Genomic DNA, 21,870 nt, shown 5'->3' with positions numbered 1-21,870 from the left:
CACCGGGGAAAAACTCAACACCCGGGAACTCTATACGGACGTAAATTGATTTATTTAACTCAATGAATAATACTGTGTGTGTGTGGTTGTGTTGTGTGTGTGTGTGTGTTGTGTGTGTGTGGTTGTGTGTGTGTGTGTGTGTGTGTGTTGTGTGTGTGTTTGTTTTGTGTGTGTGTGGTTGTGTGTGTGTGTGTGTGTGTGTGTGTGTGTGTGTGTGTGTGGTTGTGTGTGTGGTTGTTTTAGGAAAAATCCTCAATTACCCTTTCAAACAAATGTAAACAAAAAAATGGTGTCAATTCATCTTGTAAAAATGTACCTGTAGGAAATTAAATGTTGACGAGACAGAGAAGGTGACTTGTCCTCCTTTCACCATCACTGGGTTACTGAGGTAGTATGTCACAATATCGGCGGCCTGGTCAGTTGAGCCCATCTCCACAAACGCCTGAAGCTGCAGCGTTACAAGAACCGTAAAAACATTATTACTAGAATGGATATCCCTATTGTAGTCAATGAGGCCATGGGATGGGTGGTCGATTCTACTTCTATACTTACAACATGATGACGATAAGATTTTCTCAATTATTATTCAGTCACTGCAAGACTTTTGACCCATTTCAGAGGAATTGAAAACACATATATTAGGTATTTTAATAGATGGCAGGATGAATAAAGCTCCTAGTCTTCTTACCAAAGCGGGGAACATGATGACTTTCACAACTTCCCCAAACGGTTTAATCAGGTCCTTCAAACCATCTTCGTTGAGACACCGGGCGGTAAATTTAGCACAAACCACTTTGCCACTCCCCTGGAAAATCAAGGCAAAGTAAACAGACAATGGGGGGGGGGGGGGGACCTAGATAGTAATAAACCAGAAGAACAACAATACCTTTGTAACCTTTGTCTTAGTGTCTACGTTTTTTCTAGAGCCTCTACTTGACGGTTTACCTACAGGACAATATAAAAGGTATGTTACGTTAATATGTTACATGGATAAATCAGACATATACCAGCAAGGCAAATGGTCCTGTGTGGCTCAGTTTGTAGAGCATGACGCTACCAACACCAGAGTTGTGGGGCGGTAACCTAGTGGTTAGAGCGTTGGGACTAGTAACCGAAAGGTTGCAAGATCGAATGCCAGAGCTGACAAGGTAAAAATCTGTCGTTCTGCCCACTGAACAAGGCAGTTAACCCACTGTTCCTTTACCAGTTAACCCACTGTTCCTTTACCAGTTAACCCACTGTTCTGAGGTTGTCATTGTAAAATAAGAATTTGTTCTTAACTGATTTGCCTCGTTAAATAAAGATACATTTAAAAAAATTAATCTAAAATTCCAAATGCTTGATAAAAGTGTCTGATAAAATGGTATATACAGGAAGTATTCACACCCCTTGACTTATTCCACATTGTTGTGTTTCAGCCTGAAGATAAAATGGATTAAAATTAGATTTTGTGTCACTGGCCTCTATTATGTTCTGAGAAATGTTAACAAATTAATGAAAAGCTGAAATGCCAATATGTATTCAACCACTTTGTTACGGCAAGCCTAAATAAGTTCAGGATTAAAAATGTATTTTATAAGTCACAAGTTGCAAGGACTCATTCTGTGTCCAATAGTAGCGTTTAATATGATTTTTGAATGACTACCTCATCTCTGTACCCTACACACAAAATGATCTGTAAGGTCTCTCAGTTGAGCAGTGAATTTCAAACACAGATTCAACCACAAAGACCAGGGAGGTTTTCTAATGCCTCGCAAAGAAGGGCACGTATTGGTAGATGGGTAAATATAAAATAAAGCAGACATTGAATATCGCTTTGAGCATGCATGGAGAAGTTATTAATTACACTTTGGATGGTGTATCCATCAATACACCTAGCCACTACAAAGTTACAGGTGTCCTTCCTAACTCAGTTTCCGTAGAGGAAGGAAACCACTCAGGGATTTCACCATGAGGAGAATGGTAACTTTAAAACAGTTACAGAGTTTAATGGCTGTAACAGGAGAAAACTAAGGATCAACAACATTGTAGTTAAGCCACAATACTAAAGGGGATACCTAGTCAGTTGTACAACTGAATGCCTTCAACTGAAATGTGTCTTCCGCATTTAACCCAACCCCTCTACAAAAAAATAACTTTATGTCCTGAACACAAGACCTCACTGAGTAACACTCTTAATAATTTCAAGCATGGTGGTGGCTGCATCATGTTATGGGTATGTTCGTCATCGACAAGTACTAGGGAGTTTTTTAGGATAAAAAGAAACAGAATATAGCAAAGCACAGGCAAAATCCTATAGGAAAACCTGGTTCACCTTTCAGAAGACAATAACCTACAACTCAAGGCCAAATATACACTGGAGTTGCTTACCAAGATGACATTGAATGTTCCTGAGTGGCCCAGTTATAGTTTACTTAAATCAGCTTGAAAATCTATGGCAAAACTTAAATGGCTGTTTTGCAATGATCAACAACCAACTTGACAGAGAATGAAGAATTTAAAAATATAATAATGTGCAAATAGTGTACAATTCAGGTGTGCTAAGCTCCTCGAGACTTACCCAGAAAGACTAACAGCTGTAATCACTGACAAATGTGATTCTAACATGCATTGACTCAGGGGTGTGAATACTTATGTATTTCATTTTCAATACATTTGCAACAATTTCAAAAAACATGTTTTTACTTCGTCACTATGGGGTACTGTGTGTAGATGGGCGAGAGAGAACAAAATATATTTAATCCATTTTGAATTCAGGCTGTAACACAACAAAATGTAGAATAAGTCAAGGGGTATGAATACTTTCTGAAGGCACTGTATTATGTATAGGCAAGCTAATGCAGTTAGTTTACCTAAGTAGTTAATAGACCTATGGGAAGGTCCAGCAGTCTTCTCTTCAACCCTTGGTCTGTCTGTGTGGTCGTCACCACTGAAGGGATTGAAAGGCCTGTAGTTAGGATCGATTCTACATTAATACCAAGCCCACACACACACCCAGACAGAGAGATATGCTCTTACCTTCTGGCGGTCTGCATCCGGCAATCCCATTCAGGATACCTAAAAACATAGGCCCAAGACGAAGAGATAGAATGATTTAAAAAATATATTTTTAAAAAGCTGGACAACTTAGGAACTTAAATGGATTTAAGCTAGGCCTATTACAATATCAATAATGACAGTAAGAGTTTGAAACGTCATCAAATGTATTGGTCACATACACATATTTAGCAGATATAGCAAAATGCTTGTGTCATGCTGTTGAGTGGAGAACTGGAAAACACATTGAGTATGTGATTACTCACATTTGAAGAAGTGTGAGCTGTCCGTCTGCATGTTGAGTTCCATTGACGTGTGTGAACCAGAACTGCAACAACAACAAAAAGGACACAACAACAAAAAATCTCACTGATTGTTCATATTTAAGATAATGCATAGGCTGTCTTCTAACATACGTAGCAGTAACTGTATATTATTAGTGGCACAAATAGGCTTAAGATTCATACACTTTTGACCCTTTCACACACACATGAACCTACCTGAGACCCAGATAATGTGTGTGTGGCCTTCCGGAGACACCTGAAACCCCACCTCTTTAAGGAATACCTAGGATAGGATAAAGTAATCCTTCTCACCCCCCCTCTTAAAAGATTTAGATGCACTATTGTAAAGTGGCTGTTCCACTGGATGTCATAAGGTGAATGCACCAATTTGTAAGTCGCTCTGGATAAGAGCGTCTGCTAAATGACTTAAATGTAAATGTAATAATGCAGATTCAACAGAAATAAGAGGAGTAAGCTACTTACCTTTTCAGAGAGCACAGTAATATCGCAGAGAGAGCACGAATAAGGAAACGTTTGGGGGATTTCTCCGTGGAAGTCAAGAGCAGCCTTCTTGGTGGGAGTTTTGCCAGAGGTGGCCATCTTGATTGTGACAACTGGGACATCTTGGTCTGGGCGTGGTCTGTAGTCTGTAGGTGGTGGGTACCTGTAATCTACTGCTGGTTGGGATGAGTTGGGGGGTTTCCAGGTGTTGCTGCTTCCTCCTTGGGCCGTGTTGTAAGTGGACCTAGGAGTTTGGTAACTTCTGGGAGTTTCTTTACCATAGTGGTAGTCCACAACTCGGACAGGCACAGGTTCCAGGCGAGAGCGTGTGTACTGCATCGGGTTGCCATGACGATCTAGTTGCCAGGGCTCAGCCTGTTCTGTGGGAAGGAGTTGGGAAGGCGGAAGAGCGGGGTGGGGGTAGTCTAATGGCTGAGAACGACTCTGGTCAGGCTGCTCCCACGCACGGCCTGGAGGAGGGGTAGCAGTGGGGGGCGAGATGTGGCAGCAGGGGGGTAAGAGGTCATAGCTGGATATGGTGGCTGCTGTGTCGCCCTCTTCTTTCTGATCTCCAGGAGCAGACGTGGTAGGTTCTCCACAGTGATGAGCTCCTCAGGCATCTCGGCTAGTAGAGACAAGTCTTTGGGCTCAAGCCCACAGCTGCTCAGGAGGGTCAGAGTTTGATCTGACCGGCTTAGAGAGGAAGAGTAAGGGTCTGACCGGCTTAGGGAGGAGTAAGGGTCTGACTGGCTTAGTGAGAAGGAGTAAGGGGACTCGGTGGCAGCAGAGGCTCTGGATGAGGAGGATGGGTAGGATGGTATTGTGGAATGAGACGGAGCCTCCTGGGACGATCTGTAAACATTGTGACTGTGGTCTCCAGGGTGCAGGTGATCTGGAGAGTCGAAAGCGCTGGCTCTTAGATCTTTAGCTGGTGGTGGTCGTCTGTAGGAGTAGTTGTGAGACATGCTGGAACGTAAACGTATCGAATCTCTGTAGAGAAAGTTGCCAGTGAAGAGATGAGGGATCAAAGAAGCAATCTAGGGAATATGGATTTAATATCAGGAAACTTGGGGGCGGGACCTATCTTGACTTTAGCTGATTCCTTGTAGGTGTGACATGCTGGCGATAACCAGCAGGCCTAGCCCGAACCGTCATGCAGATCTAGCTAACGTCACTGGCAAATGCTGGCTGAACGTTAGTTAGTTCTGACATGGAGCCAAACCATAGGCCTGAAAGGGTTGCTCATGCAAGTGATAAAAATGACATAGATAGATATGGTAGACCATCGAAATACCAAAAAGTTATAAATAGCATAAATTTACAAAAACGAAACTGACACTGGCTGAACTAGCAAAGCTAACGTTGACGTAAGCAAGCTAACTTCCTCTCGCGTTAGCTCGATAACTAGCCATCAAACAAACCAGCAATTTTTTGAAAGATGAAGATAATTAGTGAATAGATATAAAGACTTGACATAAATATCGGTATGCAACTTTTGGTCATTGTGTCTTACCGTAACCTGTAGCTAGCGCACTTCACAGGCGTCTAAACCGGAACCGGAAGTGAAAGGTAAACGACAATATTTTTGTACAAAGTCGATTGCGGTTTGTTTACTATATGAAAACAGGGTATTCAAGAGTATACATTTATGAGGCACCCATGTTTATTTTTTGGTGAAATCACAAATATAGAGTCCATCAATATTTATTTTCAAATACTTAAAAAAAAATATGTTTTTTTGTTGTATATTTGTGCAATACTTTTGGTACATTTTTATACAGCAGTTTTCCATTTTATGTGCATTTAAAAAAAAATCTAAAGTCAACATCTGCATGGCAGTAGGATATCAAGCACCTGGACGATAATGGCAGGAAGTAGAGGAGCAATGAAAATAAAAGACTCCTTAACAGCTTTCACCCACAAGCCATAAGACTGCTGAACAATACATCAAATGGCCACACGGACTATTTAGAATCTGCATTTCAATAAAAGGAATTCATAATGCAAACCAAGATCTAATGAAAAATGTCTTTTGATTTTTAAATGAACCACTAATTTTGATTGAACAGAAAATTATTATTTGATGGGGCAGGTATGTTAGAACTACATAGGCCTATATTATTCAAAAAGGAAATAAAAGTACATGGTCTTCTGGCTCCTACCCTGTTTTTACATGCAGAAGAGTTACAAAAAACATATGATTTATATACACAACATTATTCAAAACGTTAAACATGCAGGGCTAGCTGGAAAACTTTGGCAACACATTAAGTGCAACAGATTAACAAAACTCAAACAGATCTTCCTACGCCGGCTTCAGTGTGGACAGATGACTTCTTCATCAGAGGACTAGTCTCAGTGCTTCAATCCTGGTACGAATTCTTGTGCTTCAGGGTTCAAATTGCTGTTAATCTAAAGAGAAAAAAAACATGAGGGAAAATGTAATCAAAGCTTACAGAGATTATTCAAACCAAACAAATGGAGATGTCATAGGCCGACTATTTGTACAGTATGTTCCAGCCTGAGCCATCTTGACAAAAATCACACTTTATACTTATGCTAAAATGTTTATTCTATTCTACTGAGCCATTTACTTTCTGTTCGTATTCTTATCTTTTATTATTTCTTATTGTTGGTGCATTGTCGACAAGGAACCTGCAAGTAAGCATTTCATTGGACGGTGTATCCCTTGTGTATCCCGTACATACGACTAATAAAACTTGAAACTAGAACAAGATAGCACATATATATATCTGGGACCTAGGCTAGCCTCAGTCTGTATTACATCCGGCCGTGATTGGGAGTCCCTACAGGGCGGCCACAATCGGCCCAGTGTCATCCGGGTTTGGCCGGGATAGGCCGTCATTGTAAATAAGAATTTGTTCTTAACTGACTTGCCTAGTTAAATAAAGGTTAAAAAAATATATATATATATATATATATTTTTTTTTTAAAGCCTCAGAAACACAGGCTTTTCACCAGTTGATGAGAACAGATTTGGAAGGATGGCCACACGAAACTAGCCTGGCGAGCCGATTGATCCTGCACGCTTACATGAATGGTTCCCTACACGCAGTGGTAATCAGTCTGGTATTTACGAGGCTAACGCGAAACTAGGACTAGGCCAACTAAAATGGCTACTTTCCTCAGACTTAACTTTCATAAAATCTGGACAAACAAAACCACTCTGAAACATTTACCGCCAGGCTGTGTACGATGCCTGTGTCACTGAGGACCAGTAGGTTTAGTTGGTCCTGGAGCTGACCGAGGGTTGGAGGGAGATCTCTGGCTGGGATGAACCATTCGTTCTCCTCTTCCTCTAACATCTCCTGGAAACACTGCTCAATGAACTCCTCCTCCCACAGCTCCTCCTCAACCTGGGGGAAAAGCATAAAAAAATACTTTAGACACCCAACTCTTCGTAACACTATAAATTAAATAAATAACGATACATTAGCATTACAAAAATAGGTATTTATTTGTGTGTGGTGTAGGCATGAAAAATGACATCAACTAGCTACCTAATCTAGTACCTGATCAATAGGCAGAATAAGTAGAGTACCATTGAGCGATTTGCTAAATGGTAGCATGGTTTGCTATTGAATGAGCGATGGCTAAATGGTAGCATGGTTGGCTAGTGAATGAGCGATGGTTAAATGGTAGTATGGTTGGCTAGTGAATGAGCGATGGTTAAATGGTAGTATGGTTGGCTAGTGAATGAGCGATGGCTAAATGGTAATGGTTGGCTAGTGAATGAGCGATGGTTAAATGGTAGCATGGTTGGCTAGTGAATGAGTGATGGCTAAATGGTAGCCTAATAATTATTGTGTAGCGAGAATTAGTGATGCACCGATATTACATTTTTGGCTGATATCTGATATTTTTCTTGCCAACAAAAAAACGATACAGATAACCCATATTTAACATTTTAGCGACCTTTTAAAACCTCTTAGGGAAGTTGCGAATTTTCGCAGCTTTTTGTTAAAAATCGCGCAACATTTCAGCACCCTGCTATTCATGCCAGGAATATAGTATATGCATATTATTAGTATGTGTGGATAGAAAACACTCAGACGTTTCTAAAACTGGTTAAATCACGGCTGTGACTATAACAGAACGTGCGTTTCATCGAAAAGTGCAGGAAAATCTGATCACTGAAAATGGAAAAAAATATCCATGCGCCACTTCCAAGAATTGTTAAAGGTGAATCAGATTAAATGAGGACGAGGTTGCAATACCTACAGCTTTCACACGATGTCAACAGTCTTGTCATTTGCCTACGATTTGTTTCTTGGTCAAACAAAGAAGAGACAAGCCATTTCTTCAGGTATCCGACCGGATATTTTGTTTGAGATTTATTGGGACATGATTTTCAGACGGACACCTATAGAATTGACATCGCCTCGTGATCAATTTTAGCGCTTATTAACGTGTACTAATACCTAAAGTTGCATTACAAAAGTATTTTGAAGTGTTTTGTGAAAGTTTATCGTCGACTTTTTTAATTTTAAAAAATGACGTTACGTTAGAAAACGCAATTTTTTTCCGTTGTTCACACAATCAACTGGTGAAAAGCCTGTGTTTCTGAGGCTTTAAAAATATATATATATATATATATTTTTTTAACCTTTATTTAACTAGGCAAGTCAGTTAAGAACAAATTCTTATTTACAATGACGGCCTATCCCGGCCAAACCCGGATGACACTGGGCCGATTGTGGCCGCCCTGTAGGGACTCCCAATCACGGCCGGATGTAATACAGACTGAGGCTAGCCTAGGTCCCAGATATATATATGTGCTATCTTGTTCTAGTTTCAAGTTTTATTAGTCGTATGTACGGGATACACAAGGGATACACCGTCCAATGAAATGCTTACTTGCAGGTTCCTTGTCGACAATGCACCAACAATAAGAAATAATAAAAGATAAGAATACGAACAGAAAGTAAATGGCTCAGTAGAATAGAATAAACATTTTAGCATAAGTATAAAGTATGATTTTTGTCAAGATGGCTCAGGCTGGAACATACTGTACAAATAGTCGGCCTATGACATCTCCATTTGTTTGGTTTGAATAATCTCTGTAAGCTTTGATTACATTTTCCTCATGTTTTTTTTTTCTCTTTAGATTAACAGCAATTTGAACCCTGAAGCACAAGAATTCGTACCAGGATTGAAGCACTGAGACTAGTCCTCTGATGAAGAAGTCATCTGTCCACACTGAAGCCGGCGTAGGAAGATCTGTTTGAGTTTTGTTAATCTGTTGCACTTAATGTGTTGCCAAAGTTTTCCAGCTAGCCCTGCATGTTTAACGTTTTGAATAATGTTGTGTATATAAATCATATGTTTTTTGTAACTCTTCTGCATGTAAAAACAGGGTAGGAGCCAGAAGACCATGTACTTTTATTTCCTTTTTGAATAATATAGGCCTATGTAGTTCTAACATACCTGCCCCATCAAATAATAATTTTCTGTTCAATCAAAATTAGTGGTTCATTTAAAAATCAAAAGACATTTTTCATTAGATCTTGGTTTGAATTATGAATTCCTTTTATTGAAATGCAGATTCTAAATAGTCTGTGTGGCCATTTGATGTATTGTTCAGCAGTCTTATGGCTTGTGTGTGAAAGCTGTTAAGGAGTCTTTTATTTTCATTGCTCCTCTACTTCCTGCCATTATCGTCCAGGTGCTTGATATCCTACTGCCATGCAGATGTTGACTTCAGATTTTTTTTAAATGCACATAAAATGGAAAACTGCTGTATAAAAATGTACCAAAAGTATTGCACAAATATACAACAAAAAAACATATATATTTTTTTTCTTAAAGTATTTGAAAATAAATATTGATGGACTCTATATTTGTGATTTCACCAAAAAATAAACATGGGTGCCTCAAATGTATACTCTTGAATACCCTGTTTTCATATAGTAAACAAACCGCAATCGACTTTGTACAAAAATATTGTCGTTTACCTTTCACTTCCGGTTCCGGTTTAGACGCCTGTGAAGTGCGCTAGCTACAGGTTACGGTAAGACACAATGACCAAAAGTTGCATACCGATATTTATGTCAAGTCTTTATATCTATTCACTAATTATCTTCATCTTTCAAAAAATTGCTGGTTTGTTTGATGGCTAGTTATCGAGCTAACGCGAGAGGAAGTTAGCTTGCTTACGTCAACGTTAGCTTTGCTAGTTCAGCCAGTGTCAGTTTCGTTTTTGTAAATTTATGCTATTTATAACTTTTTGGTATTTCGATGGTCTACCATATCTATCTATGTCATTTTTATCACTTGCATGAGCAACCCTTTCAGGCCTATGGTTTGGCTCCATGTCAGAACTAACTAACGTTCAGCCAGCATTTGCCAGTGACGTTAGCTAGATCTGCATGACGGTTCGGGCTAGGCCTGCTGGTTATCGCCAGCATGTCACACCTACAAGGAATCAGCTAAAGTCAAGATAGGTCCCGCCCCAAGTTTCCTGATATTAAATCCATATTCCCCTAGATTGCTTCTTTGATCCCTCATCTCTTCACTGGCAACTTTCTCTACAGAGATTCGATACGTTTACGTTCCAGCATGTCTCACAACTACTCCTACAGACGACCACCACCAGCTAAAGATCTAAGAGCCAGCGCTTTCGACTCTCCAGATCACCTGCACCCTGGAGACCACAGTCACAATGTTTACAGATCGTCCCAGGAGGCTCCGTCTCATTCCACAATACCATCCTACCCATCCTCCTCATCCAGAGCCTCTGCTGCCACCGAGTCCCCTTACTCCTTCTCACTAAGCCAGTCAGACCCTTACTCCTCCCTAAGCCGGTCAGACCCTTACTCTTCCTCTCTAAGCCGGTCAGATCAAACTCTGACCCTCCTGAGCAGCTGTGGGCTTGAGCCCAAAGACTTGTCTCTACTAGCCGAGATGCCTGAGGAGCTCATCACTGTGGAGAACCTACCACGTCTGCTCCTGGAGATCAGAAAGAAGAGGGCGACACAGCAGCCACCATATCCAGCTATGACCTCTTACCCCCTGCTGCCACATCTCGCCCCCACTGCTACCCCTCCTCCAGGCCGTGCGTGGGAGCAGCCTGACCAGAGTCGTTCTCAGCCATTAGACTACCCCCACCCCGCTCTTCCGCCTTCCCAACTCCTTCCCACAGAACAGGCTGAGCCCTGGCAACTAGATCGTCATGGCAACCCGATGCAGTACACACGCTCTCGCCTGGAACCTGTGCCTGTCCGAGTTGTGGACTACCACTATGGTAAAGAAACTCCCAGAAGTTACCAAACTCCTAGGTCCACTTACAACACGGCCCAAGGAGGAAGCAGCAACACCTGGAAACCCCCCAACTCATCCCAACCAGCAGTAGATTACAGGTACCCACCACCTACAGACTACAGACCACGCCCAGACCAAGATGTCCCAGTTGTCACAATCAAGATGGCCACCTCTGGCAAAACTCCCACCAAGAAGGCTGCTCTTGACTTCCACGGAGAAATCCCCCAAACGTTTCCTTATTCGTGCTCTCTCTGCGATATTACTGTGCTCTCTGAAAAGGTAAGTAGCTTACTCCTCTTATTTCTGTTGAATCTGCATTATTACATTTACATTTAAGTCATTTAGCAGACGCTCTTATCCAGAGCGACTTACAAATTGGTGCATTCACCTTATGACATCCAGTGGAACAGCCACTTTACAATAGTGCATCTAAATCTTTTAAGAGGGGGGTGAGAAGGATTACTTTATCCTATCCTAGGTATTCCTTAAAGAGGTGGGGTTTCAGGTGTCTCCGGAAGGCCACACACACATTATCTGGGTCTCAGGTAGGTTCATGTGTGTGTGAAAGGGTCAAAAGTGTATGAATCTTAAGCCTATTTGTGCCACTAATAATATACAGTTACTGCTACGTATGTTAGAAGACAGCCTATGCATTATCTTAAATATGAACAATCAGTGAGATTTTTTGTTGTTGTGTCCTTTTTGTTGTTGTTGCAGTTCTGGTTCACACACGTCAATGGAACTCAACATGCAGACGGACAGCTCACACTTCTTCAAATGTGAGTAATCACATACTCAATGTGTTTTCCAGTTCTCCACTCAACAGCATGACACAAGCATTTTGCTATATCTGCTAAATATGTGTATGTGACCAATACATTTGATGACGTTTCAAACTCTTACTGTCATTATTGATATTGTAATAGGCCTAGCTTAAATCCATTTAAGTTCCTAAGTTGTCCAGCTTTTTAAAAATATATTTTTTAAATCATTCTATCTCTTCGTCTTGGGCCTATGTTTTTAGGTATCCTGAATGGGATTGCCGGATGCAGACCGCCAGAAGGTAAGAGCATATCTCTCTGTCTGGGTGTGTGTGTGGGCTTGGTATTAATGTAGAATCGATCCTAACTACAGGCCTTTCAATCCCTTCAGTGGTGACGACCACACAGACAGACCAAGGGTTGAAGAGAAGACTGCTGGACCTTCCCATAGGTCTATTAACTACTTAGGTAAACTAACTGCATTAGCTTGCCTATACATAATACAGTGCCTTCAGAAAGTATTCATACCCCTTGACTTATTCTACATTTTGTTGTGTTACAGCCTGAATTCAAAATGGATTAAATATATTTTGTTCTCTCTCGCCCATCTACACACAGTACCCCATAGTGACGAAGTAAAAACATGTTTTTGAAATTGTTGCAAATGTATTGAAAATGAAATACATAAGTATTCACACCCCTGAGTCAATGCATGTTAGAATCACATTTGTCAGTGATTACAGCTGTTAGTCTTTCTGGGTAAGTCTCGAGGAGCTTAGCACACCTGAATTGTACACTATTTGCACATTATTATATTTTTAAATTCTTCATTCTCTGTCAAGTTGGTTGTTGATCATTGCAAAACAGCCATTTAAGTTTTGCCATAGATTTTCAAGCTGATTTAAGTAAACTATAACTGGGCCACTCAGGAACATTCAATGTCATCTTGGTAAGCAACTCCAGTGTATATTTGGCCTTGAGTTGTAGGTTATTGTCTTCTGAAAGGTGAACCAGGTTTTCCTATAGGATTTTGCCTGTGCTTTGCTATATTCTGTTTCTTTTTATCCTAAAAAACTCCCTAGTACTTGTCGATGACGAACATACCCATAACATGATGCAGCCACCACCATGCTTGAAATTATTAAGAGTGTTACTCAGTGAGGTCTTGTGTTCAGGACATAAAGTTATTTTTTTGTAGAGGGGTTGGGTTAAATGCGGAAGACACATTTCAGTTGAAGGCATTCAGTTGTACAACTGACTAGGTATCCCCTTTAGTATTGTGGCTTAACTACAATGTTGTTGATCCTTAGTTTTCTCCTGTTACAGCCATTAAACTCTGTAACTGTTTTAAAGTTACCATTCTCCTCATGGTGAAATCCCTGAGTGGTTTCCTTCCTCTACGGAAACTGAGTTAGGAAGGACACCTGTAACTTTGTAGTGGCTAGGTGTATTGATGGATACACCATCCAAAGTGTAATTAATAACTTCTCCATGCATGCTCAAAGCGATATTCAATGTCTGCTTTATTTTATATTTACCCATCTACCAATACGTGCCCTTCTTTGCGAGGCATTAGAAAACCTCCCTGGTCTTTGTGGTTGAATCTGTGTTTGAAATTCACTGCTCAACTGAGAGACCTTACAGATCATTTTGTGTGTAGGGTACAGAGATGAGGTAGTCATTCAAAAATCATATTAAACGCTACTATTGGACACAGAATGAGTCCTTGCAACTTGTGACTTATAAAATACATTTTTAATCCTGAACTTATTTAGGCTTGCCGTAACAAAGTGGTTGAATACATATTGGCATTTCAGCTTTTCATTAATTTGTTAACATTTCTCAGAACATAATAGAGGCCAGTGACACAAAATCTAATTTTAATCCATTTTATCTTCAGGCTGAAACACAACAATGTGGAATAAGTCAAGGGGTGTGAATACTTCCTGTATATACCATTTTATCAGACACTTTTATCAAGCATTTGGAATTTTAGATTAATTTTTTTAAATGTATCTTTATTTAACGAGGCAAATCAGTTAAGAACAAATTCTTATTTTACAATGACAACCTCAGAACAGTGGGTTAACTGGTAAAGGAACAGTGGGTTAACTGGTAAAGGAACAGTGGGTTAACTGCCTTGTTCAGTGGGCAGAACGACAGATTTTTACCTTGTCAGCTCTGGCATTCGATCTTGCAACCTTTCGGTTACTAGTCCCAACGCTCTAACCACTAGGTTACCGCCCCACAACTCTGGTGTTGGTAGCGTCATGCTCTACAAACTGAGCCACACAGGACCATTTGCCTTGCTGGTATATGTCTGATTTATCCATGTAACATATTAACGTAACATACCTTTTATATTGTCCTGTAGGTAAACCGTCAAGTAGAGGCTCTAGAAAAAACGTAGACACTAAGACAAAGGTTACAAAGGTATTGTTGTTCTTCTGGTTTATTACTATCTAGGTCCCCCCCCCCCCCCCCCCCCATTGTCTGTTTACTTTGCCTTGATTTTCCAGGGGAGTGGCAAAGTGGTTTGTGCTAAATTTACCGCCCGGTGTCTCAACGAAGATGGTTTGAAGGACCTGATTAAACCGTTTGGGGAAGTTGTGAAAGTCATCATGTTCCCCACTTTGGTAAGAAGACTAGGAGCTTTATTCATCCTGCCATCTATTAAAATACCTAATATATGTGTTTTCAATTCCTCTGAAATGGGTCAAAAGTCTTGCAGTGACTGAATAATAATTGAGAAAATCTTATCGTCATCATGTTGTAAGTATAGAAGTAGAATCGACCACCCATCCCATGGCCTCATTGACTCCAATAGGGATATCCATTCTAGTAATAATGTTTTTACGGTTCTTGTAACGCTGCAGCTTCAGGCGTTTGTGGAGATGGGCTCAACTGACCAGGCCGCCGATATTGTGACATACTACCTCAGTAACCCAGTGATGGTGAAAGGAGGACAAGTCACCTTCTCTGTCTCGTCAACATTTAATTTCCTACAGGTACATTTTTACAAGATGAATTGACACCATTTTTTTGTTTACATTTGTTTGAAAGGGTAATTGAGGATTTTTCCTAAAACACCACACACACACACACACACACACACACACACACACACACACACACCACACACACACACAACCACACACACACAGTATTATTCATTGAGTTAAATAAATCAATTTACGTCCGTATAGAGTTCCCGGGTGTTGAGTTTTTCCCCGGTGCCTCCTGGTAAAGAGTCCGCCGCGTGGAAGAGAGAGTTACTGGCCGTCGCTGAAGGATTTGGACCTGTGGAGCACTCTCTATTCTTACCTACGCAGGTATTATACAGCATTTGGGGGGGGTCTTTGTTATAGTATACTACAATTTGCTTACAGTGTATTCTGTCCTCTTAGGCATTTGTGGAAATGACTAATGCACTGGATGCACAGAAGCTGGTTGGACACCATACATCCAAACACCTGAAAATAGATGAGATACATATTAAAGTGGCCTTCTCATCAGAGTATAATACACTTCGGTAAGTTGATGCGCCCCCTGTTGTGCCATTACCTTTTGTTTTGCATGCGAACATGCATTGATCATGGCTTCTGAGTTCAGACCGTCAGAACAGTGTCCCTGTTATAACCACTGTGTTAAAGGAGAAATAGTTCATTTTAAAAGCTAGAAAACATGGAAATAAAAGTGTTGTCTGTAAACCTTTTTTTTTTTTTTCATCACATCATGCAGGACCATGTCTGAGAGGAAGTCTTCAGACAGGAGCAGGAAGTCTGAAGACAGATCGAAGAGAAAGAGAACCCCAAGCCCCAGAAGGCGGTCCCTCAGCCCCAGGAGAGATTCCCCAATCTCCTCAAAGAGGAGGAGGAGTAGAGAGAGGGATAGCGACCGTCACAAAGAACGGGCGAAATCAAACTGTGGGGGTAAAAACAGGCCAAAGTCCCCCAGCAAACAGAGCTCCAGTCGGTCCCCCAGAAGCCTTCGCTCCCATACTAAAGAGCGGGTGTCCAGTGAGAAGGTATCCCCCATTTCCTCATCCACTCGCTCACAACCTCCCACCAAGAATAAGACCCCATCCCAGTCCTCCACTGTGATGGAGAAGTCCAAAAAGGCTGTCGACACGATTGACCAGAGCAAGCAAGAAACTGCGACCCACGACAGCCAGGAGGATGGAGCCATGGAGGCCTGTGATATGGACAGTGACATCGAGGGGATGGCCGTGTATGGGGAGGATGGGGAGGAGAACTCTGACATGGGAGAGGTGGGGGAGGGAGAGGAACGAGAGGAACTGCAGGAGAGTGCTGAGGACTTAATCCAGGAGTTTAAAGACCTATGTGAGCCCAGGCAGAAAGCAACTTCTGGGACTGTAGATGATGCTCCTACAGAAGAGCTCTCAGCTACCGGGTCAGAACAGGGGAAAGAGCTCTCAGGGTCAGAACAGGGGAAAGAGCTCTCAAGAGAACAGGGGAAAGAGCTCTCAGCGACCGGGTCAGAACAGGGGAAAGAGCTCTCAGCACCGGGTCAGAACAGGGGAAAGAGCTCTCAGCGACCGGGTCAGAACAGGGGAAAGAGCTCTCGGCTACCGGGTCAGAACAGGGGAAAGAGCTCTCAGCTACCGGGTCAGAACAGGGGAAAGAGTTCTCAGCTACCGGGTCAGAACAGGGGAAAGAGCTCTCGGCTACCGGGTCAGAACAGGGGAAAGAGTTCTCAGCGACCGGGTCAGAACAGGGGAAAGAGCTCTCAGCGACCGGGTCAGAACAGGGGAAAGAGTTCTCAGCGACCGGGTCAGAACAGGGGAAAGAGCTCTCAGCGAACAGGGGAAAGAGCTCTCAGCGGGTCAGAACAGGGGAAAGAGTTCTCAGCGACCGGGTCAGAACAGGGGAAAGAGCTCTCAGCGACCGGGTCAGAACAGGGGAAAGAGCTCTCAGCGACCGGGTCAGAACAGGGGAAAGAGATGGATGGTGAGGACCAGAAAGGAGATATTTCATACGTTGATGATGAGGTAAAGTATATGCCGGTCTTTAACATGTAGTTCAGCTATACATAATCTGTCAGGTCTTTAACATGTCAGCTATACATAATCTGTCAGGTCTTTAACATGTAGTTCAGCTATACATAATCTGTCAGGTCTTTAACATGTAGTCATCTATACATAATCTGTCAGGTCTTTAACATGTAGTTCATCTATACATAATCTGTCAGGTCTTTAACATGTAGTTCATCTATACATAATCTGTCAGGTCTTTAACATGTAGTTCGTCTATTTAATGAGTCAAATTGAAAAAAAGACAAGTAACATAGTTCCAAAAGTGCAAAATACAAGGTGCCATGTTTAATACGTGTTGTGTGTTTCAGTAAATCCTAAATGTTATGTTTTGATGTTTGTTCCCCTCAGCCTGATTTCCCAGAGGACCTTGAGAATCTTATTACGTTGGATGAGCTGGAGGAGGATTCCTCGGGTGATAACCAAGGTGACTTATTACTCAACACCTAGCAACTCGACCATAGATTCCATTCAAACTTCAGCATTTTTAGAGAAAGAGTAACATTGTTATGAAGGTCATTGATTGTGTGTTTATCTTACATTGCAGATAACCAGTCAACAGATGAGATCAAGAGCAGATCCAAGAGCAAAGTGAGCAAATGTATATATCTTTGTTCACCATTGTTTCTGATGTGTTCTGTGAGTCAGTACTGGTCATCTGTTTAGAATTGTTCATTCAATCTTCTAACTGGGGAAGATTGGTTTTAAGCAATATATCAGTCTAACACCATATATACGATCTGGGTTGAGGGGGTTCAATGCAGCTTTAGTTAACTATTGTCAATAAGGTTGTTACAACCACACCTGTAAAATATATTTTTATTTCAGCCCTCAGGACGTGATCAGACACCTGGTAGAGTGATCTACGTCAAAAACCTTCCCAGAGGCTTCTATACAGATAGTGACTTCCTGAAGATTGTTAAAGGCTTCGGGAGAGTGCATCGCTATTTCCTCCTTCGCAATGGTGAAGAGGTATGTTCCTCACAGAAGGAAATCTAAAATGGAGTCGATCCTCATGATGTACTACAAGTCTGATCACATTTGTTGTTTCAGTAACCCTGGTCTCTCTCTCCTCTCTCATCAATCTCTCAGGGCTTCATTGAGATGGAGAGGTCTTCTGATGTGACAAAGGCTTTAAGATCGCTGCGTTATGATGGCTGTAAATTATACGGCCAGAGGTTGATCGTCCTGCGGTCTCAGAAATACAAGAGACTAACAACAGGGTTGGTGTCTGCTCTGCTAAACAGACGTGTAACACACTCCGTCCCATCCCTTGTGGGAACCACTGATAATTGCTGCTTCTTTGTCTCTTCTGATAGAAAATATCCCCGTCTGATCATATTTTACGTGCAGTGATTTCTGCCTATCTATCTTAAGGTAAACGTTTCTAAACTTTATATAAGTCTGGACTTAAAAAGGAATTCTCTTATTTTGTCAGGTGGAAACCTGAATCTGATTCTAAAAGTGATCGGAAGAAGGATCACATGAGTACTAGAAGCAGTAGCAGGATAAGGAGTGGACGGACCAGCAGTCACTCAAAGTCAGCAGCTAAGGACGAGGAGACAAAAGAGAAGGACGAGGAGACAAAAGAGAAGACGGCACGACAAGTATGCTCCGAGCCAGCCCAACACTGTGACAAGGAGGACAGAGAAGCGTCTGAAGGGGATATTGACCAATCCTCCAACGGTGAAGACCAAAAGGATGCCCCTGTCCCTGCTGCTGAGGAAGAGAAGGCCTGTAGCAACGAGGATAATGCAGAAACCAAGATGGAGGATAATGTGGAAACAAGACCAGATTCCATAAAGACTGGTATGGAGTCATCGTTCCAGGCCAACAACCCAGTGGGTAAGTGTTTGGATGTGATTCATAGCCTCACTGCACTCATGGTAGCTTGGTCCCAGATCTGGTATCTCTTTCTATAGCCTGGTCTCAGATCTGTTCTCTTTCTATAGCCCGGTCCCAGATCTGTTGTCTCTTTCTATAGCCTGGTCTCAGATCTGTTACCTCTTTCTATAGCCCGGTCTCAGATCTGGTGTCTCTTTCTATAGCCTGGTCTCAGATCTGTTGTCTCTTTCTATAGCCTGGTCTCAGATCTGTTCTCTTTCTATAGCCCGGTCTCAGATCTGTTCTCTTTCTATAGCCTGGTCTCACATCTGTTACCTCTTTCTATAGCCTGGTCTCAGATCTGTTGTCTGTATCTATAGCCTGGTCTCAGATCTGTTGTCTGTATCTATAGCCTGGTCCCAGATCTGTTGACTCTTTCTATAGCCTGGTCTCATATCTGTTACCTCTTTCTATAGCCTGGTCTCAGATCTGTTTGTGCTCTTGTCAACTCCATGGCATGACAATTCTATAAGGAGTAGGCAAGAGAGCACAATAAGACTGGCACCCAAGGCTACTGTCATGTCTCCTTTCAAGAAAAATAACAAAAGTACCTTTTTAGACTTCATCACTTGAAACAACTATTTTAATTAGTTTGCTTTGAAAACACTACCAAGTTGTGCAGCAATGAACCGTAGTAAAGAGGCATTGTCTTTATGAAGTACAGTACTATGCTTTCTAATGTGTTTGTTACAGGAAGAGAATTCATTAAACCTGTCATTGGCTACTTCTGCAACCTGTGTCAAGTCATCTATGTCAATGAGGACGAAGCTAGGAACCAACACTGCAGCAGCCTCTGTCACTATCTGAAGTTTATGGTAAAGCACCCAGAATCCTGTTGAATCTCCTCAGAATCATCTCACTTGAGTTGTCTATGCTTCTTTACCATAAGTGTAGAAACAAGGGTTGGCCGACTGCTCTTTTATATAGTAACCCTATTACCAAATAATGTAAGTCACAGGTGCACAGGTTTGAGAAAGTAGGATCATGGAGGGGATAGATCGCGGATATCTATTCTTTACATTATTCAACCAACATTTCTGTGCAGTTATTTGCTGTGTACGTTACATGTTTACCTGGACGGTTACTGAGCTGTATGATTTGTTGTCTCACAGGAACATTCAGGTGATGACACAGCCTCTAGCTAAAAGATGTCCATCTCTGGAGGAAGTTGACAAGATGACAGTTTTAGGCCCAATTTAACAGGAAGTGTTCCGGAGGAGGGGGGAGAATCTGGATTTTTCTTTATATTGCACTCAAGAAGAACGGCACAGGTTTACCTCATCCATGAGGCTCTTTGTGAAACTCATCCTAGAACAATAAATGAGATTGCAGATTACGTTAATCTGAACAAATGTTCAGCACCTACCTAAATATATATATATTGTTATGTTTGTGTTAAAATAGCTCAGATCTACTTTCTGTAATGTGAATTGTTTGTTCGGTTTTCCTATGTAATTTGTTTTCAAGATTTGTGTTAAATTGAACTTCATTCTCTAAAAGATTGTTAATAAACATGCTTAATTATTGCATTTTTGTAATTTAACATTCTTCAAACAAGATAATATCACCGCCTTCTAGTTTGCTCTAGGTTCAGGATTATAACCAATGATGTATATAAACCCTGGATGACTGACGCTATGTATTGGCCAATGAAAGGCTTTGAAGCCAGTGGTCGGCCATATTGGCACTCCTCAGTAGGAGCAGTCCTCCATAGGAATGAATGCAATTCTACAGTATTTCAAATAAATTACATGTTTTATATAGGTGTATATATATATATAGTAGTAACATTAGTACTTTCTACAAATTATACTTAAAAGGGAAATGTTTATTTTATTATGTTTAGCTCACGTAATTTAAGTAATGCATTAAGATGTCTGTAATAGAATAAGCATGGCAAAACAAATGTAGACATTTAACGGAATTTATATATCTTCCGAATTGTTTTGTTACAATAGTGGCTTAAAAACAGTGTCCCATGTCAGTCATCTATTTGTCAGCAGCTGGTGAGCGATGTCTAATATTAAAGAACGCTTGAGGTATTGCTCGCCTGAGGTAGAGTACCTTATGATAAGCTGTAGACCACACTATCTACCGAGAGAGTACCCGATATTATTTGTAGCCATCTATTTTCCGCCACAAAACGATGCTGGCACTAAGACCCCACTCAACCAGCTGTATAAGGCCATAAGCAAACAAGAAAATTATCATCCAGAAATGGTGCTCCTTGTGGCCGCAAACTTAAATCCGTTTGACCTCATTTCTACCAGCATGTCACGCACAACCAGAAGGATGTTCACACACGGAGACGCATACAAAGCTCTTATTCGCCCTCCATTTGGAAAATCTGACCATAATTCTATCCTGATTCCTGCTTACAAGCAAAAACTAAAGCAGGAAGTACAAGTGACTCACTCTATACGGAAGTGGTCAGATGATGCGGATGCTACGCTACAGGACTGTTTTGCTAGCACAGACTGGAATATGTTCCGGGATTCATCAAATGGCATTGAGGAGTATACCACCTCAGTCATAGGCTTCATCAATAAGTGCACCGACGACGTCCCCACAGTTGACCGTACGTACCTATCTCAACCAGATGCCATGGATTACAGGCAACATCCGCATCGAGCTAAAGGAACTGCCACTTTCAAGGAGTGGGACACTAATCCGGACGCTTATAAGAAATTCTGCTACGCCCTCAGACGAACCATCAAACAGGCAAAGCGTCAATACAGGTTTAAGATTGAATACTACTGCACTGGCTCTGATGCTCATCGCATGTGGCAGGGCTTAAACTATTACGGACTACAAAGGGAAACCCAGCCATGAGGTGCCCAGTGACGTGAGCCTACCAGATGAGCTAAATGCCTTTTATGCTCGCTTCGGGTATTTTACACAGCTGTTACTCACTGTTTATTATCAATGCATAGTCACTTTACTTCTACCTACATGCACAAATGACTGACTAGCCTGTACCCCGGCACACTGACTCAGTACCAGTACACCCTGTATATGTACTCAGGCTATCCGGAAGGCCAAAGTTCGTTACTTTAAGGAGCAGTTCTCT

General features: G+C 41.5%; 2 protein-coding genes across 2 annotated transcripts; both read right to left on the bottom strand.

Annotated features, from left to right (window-relative positions):
• Window positions 1-4,172: 4,172 nt before the first annotated feature.
• Window positions 4,173-5,430, bottom strand: LOC123993728 (matrin-3-like). The gene is made up of 2 exons (XM_046296157.1): window positions 5,335-5,430; window positions 4,173-4,811 (listed from the first exon to the last, which is right to left on the bottom strand). Exon 2 carries the CDS (start codon window positions 4,784-4,786, stop codon window positions 4,247-4,249), a length of 540 nt encoding a protein of 179 aa, XP_046152113.1. The 5' UTR covers window positions 4,787-4,811; window positions 5,335-5,430; the 3' UTR covers window positions 4,173-4,246.
• A 133-nt stretch (window positions 5,431-5,563) lies between these two features.
• Window positions 5,564-7,487, bottom strand: LOC123993729 (polyadenylate-binding protein-interacting protein 2-like). The gene is made up of 3 exons (XM_046296158.1): window positions 7,355-7,487; window positions 7,022-7,198; window positions 5,564-6,233 (listed from the first exon to the last, which is right to left on the bottom strand). Exons 1-3 carry the CDS (start codon window positions 7,409-7,411, stop codon window positions 6,177-6,179), a joined length of 291 nt encoding a protein of 96 aa, XP_046152114.1. The 5' UTR covers window positions 7,412-7,487; the 3' UTR covers window positions 5,564-6,176.
• Window positions 7,488-21,870: the final 14,383 nt, after the last annotated feature.

Source organism: Oncorhynchus gorbuscha, linkage group LG13 (assembly GCF_021184085.1).
Source record: "Oncorhynchus gorbuscha isolate QuinsamMale2020 ecotype Even-year linkage group LG13, OgorEven_v1.0, whole genome shotgun sequence".
Taxonomy (NCBI): domain Eukaryota; kingdom Metazoa; phylum Chordata; class Actinopteri; order Salmoniformes; family Salmonidae; genus Oncorhynchus; species Oncorhynchus gorbuscha.
This window is presented reverse-complemented; position numbering and strand designations above follow the sequence as displayed.

Coding starts and splice junctions, on each gene's coding strand:
- LOC123993728 (XM_046296157.1), bottom strand. CDS start 4,786: ATGTCTCACAACTACTCCTACAGACGACCACCACCAGCTAAAGATCTA.
- LOC123993729 (XM_046296158.1), bottom strand. CDS start 7,411: ATGCTACCATTTAGCAAATCGCTCAATGGTACTCTACTTATTCTGCCT. Junction 7,199..7,354: donor TTATTCTGCCTATTGATCAG/GTACTAGATTAG, acceptor CTTTTCCCCCAG/GTTGAGGAGGAGCTGTGGGA. Junction 6,234..7,021: donor GCATCGTACACAGCCTGGCG/GTAAATGTTTCA, acceptor TTTTCTCTTTAG/ATTAACAGCAATTTGAACCC.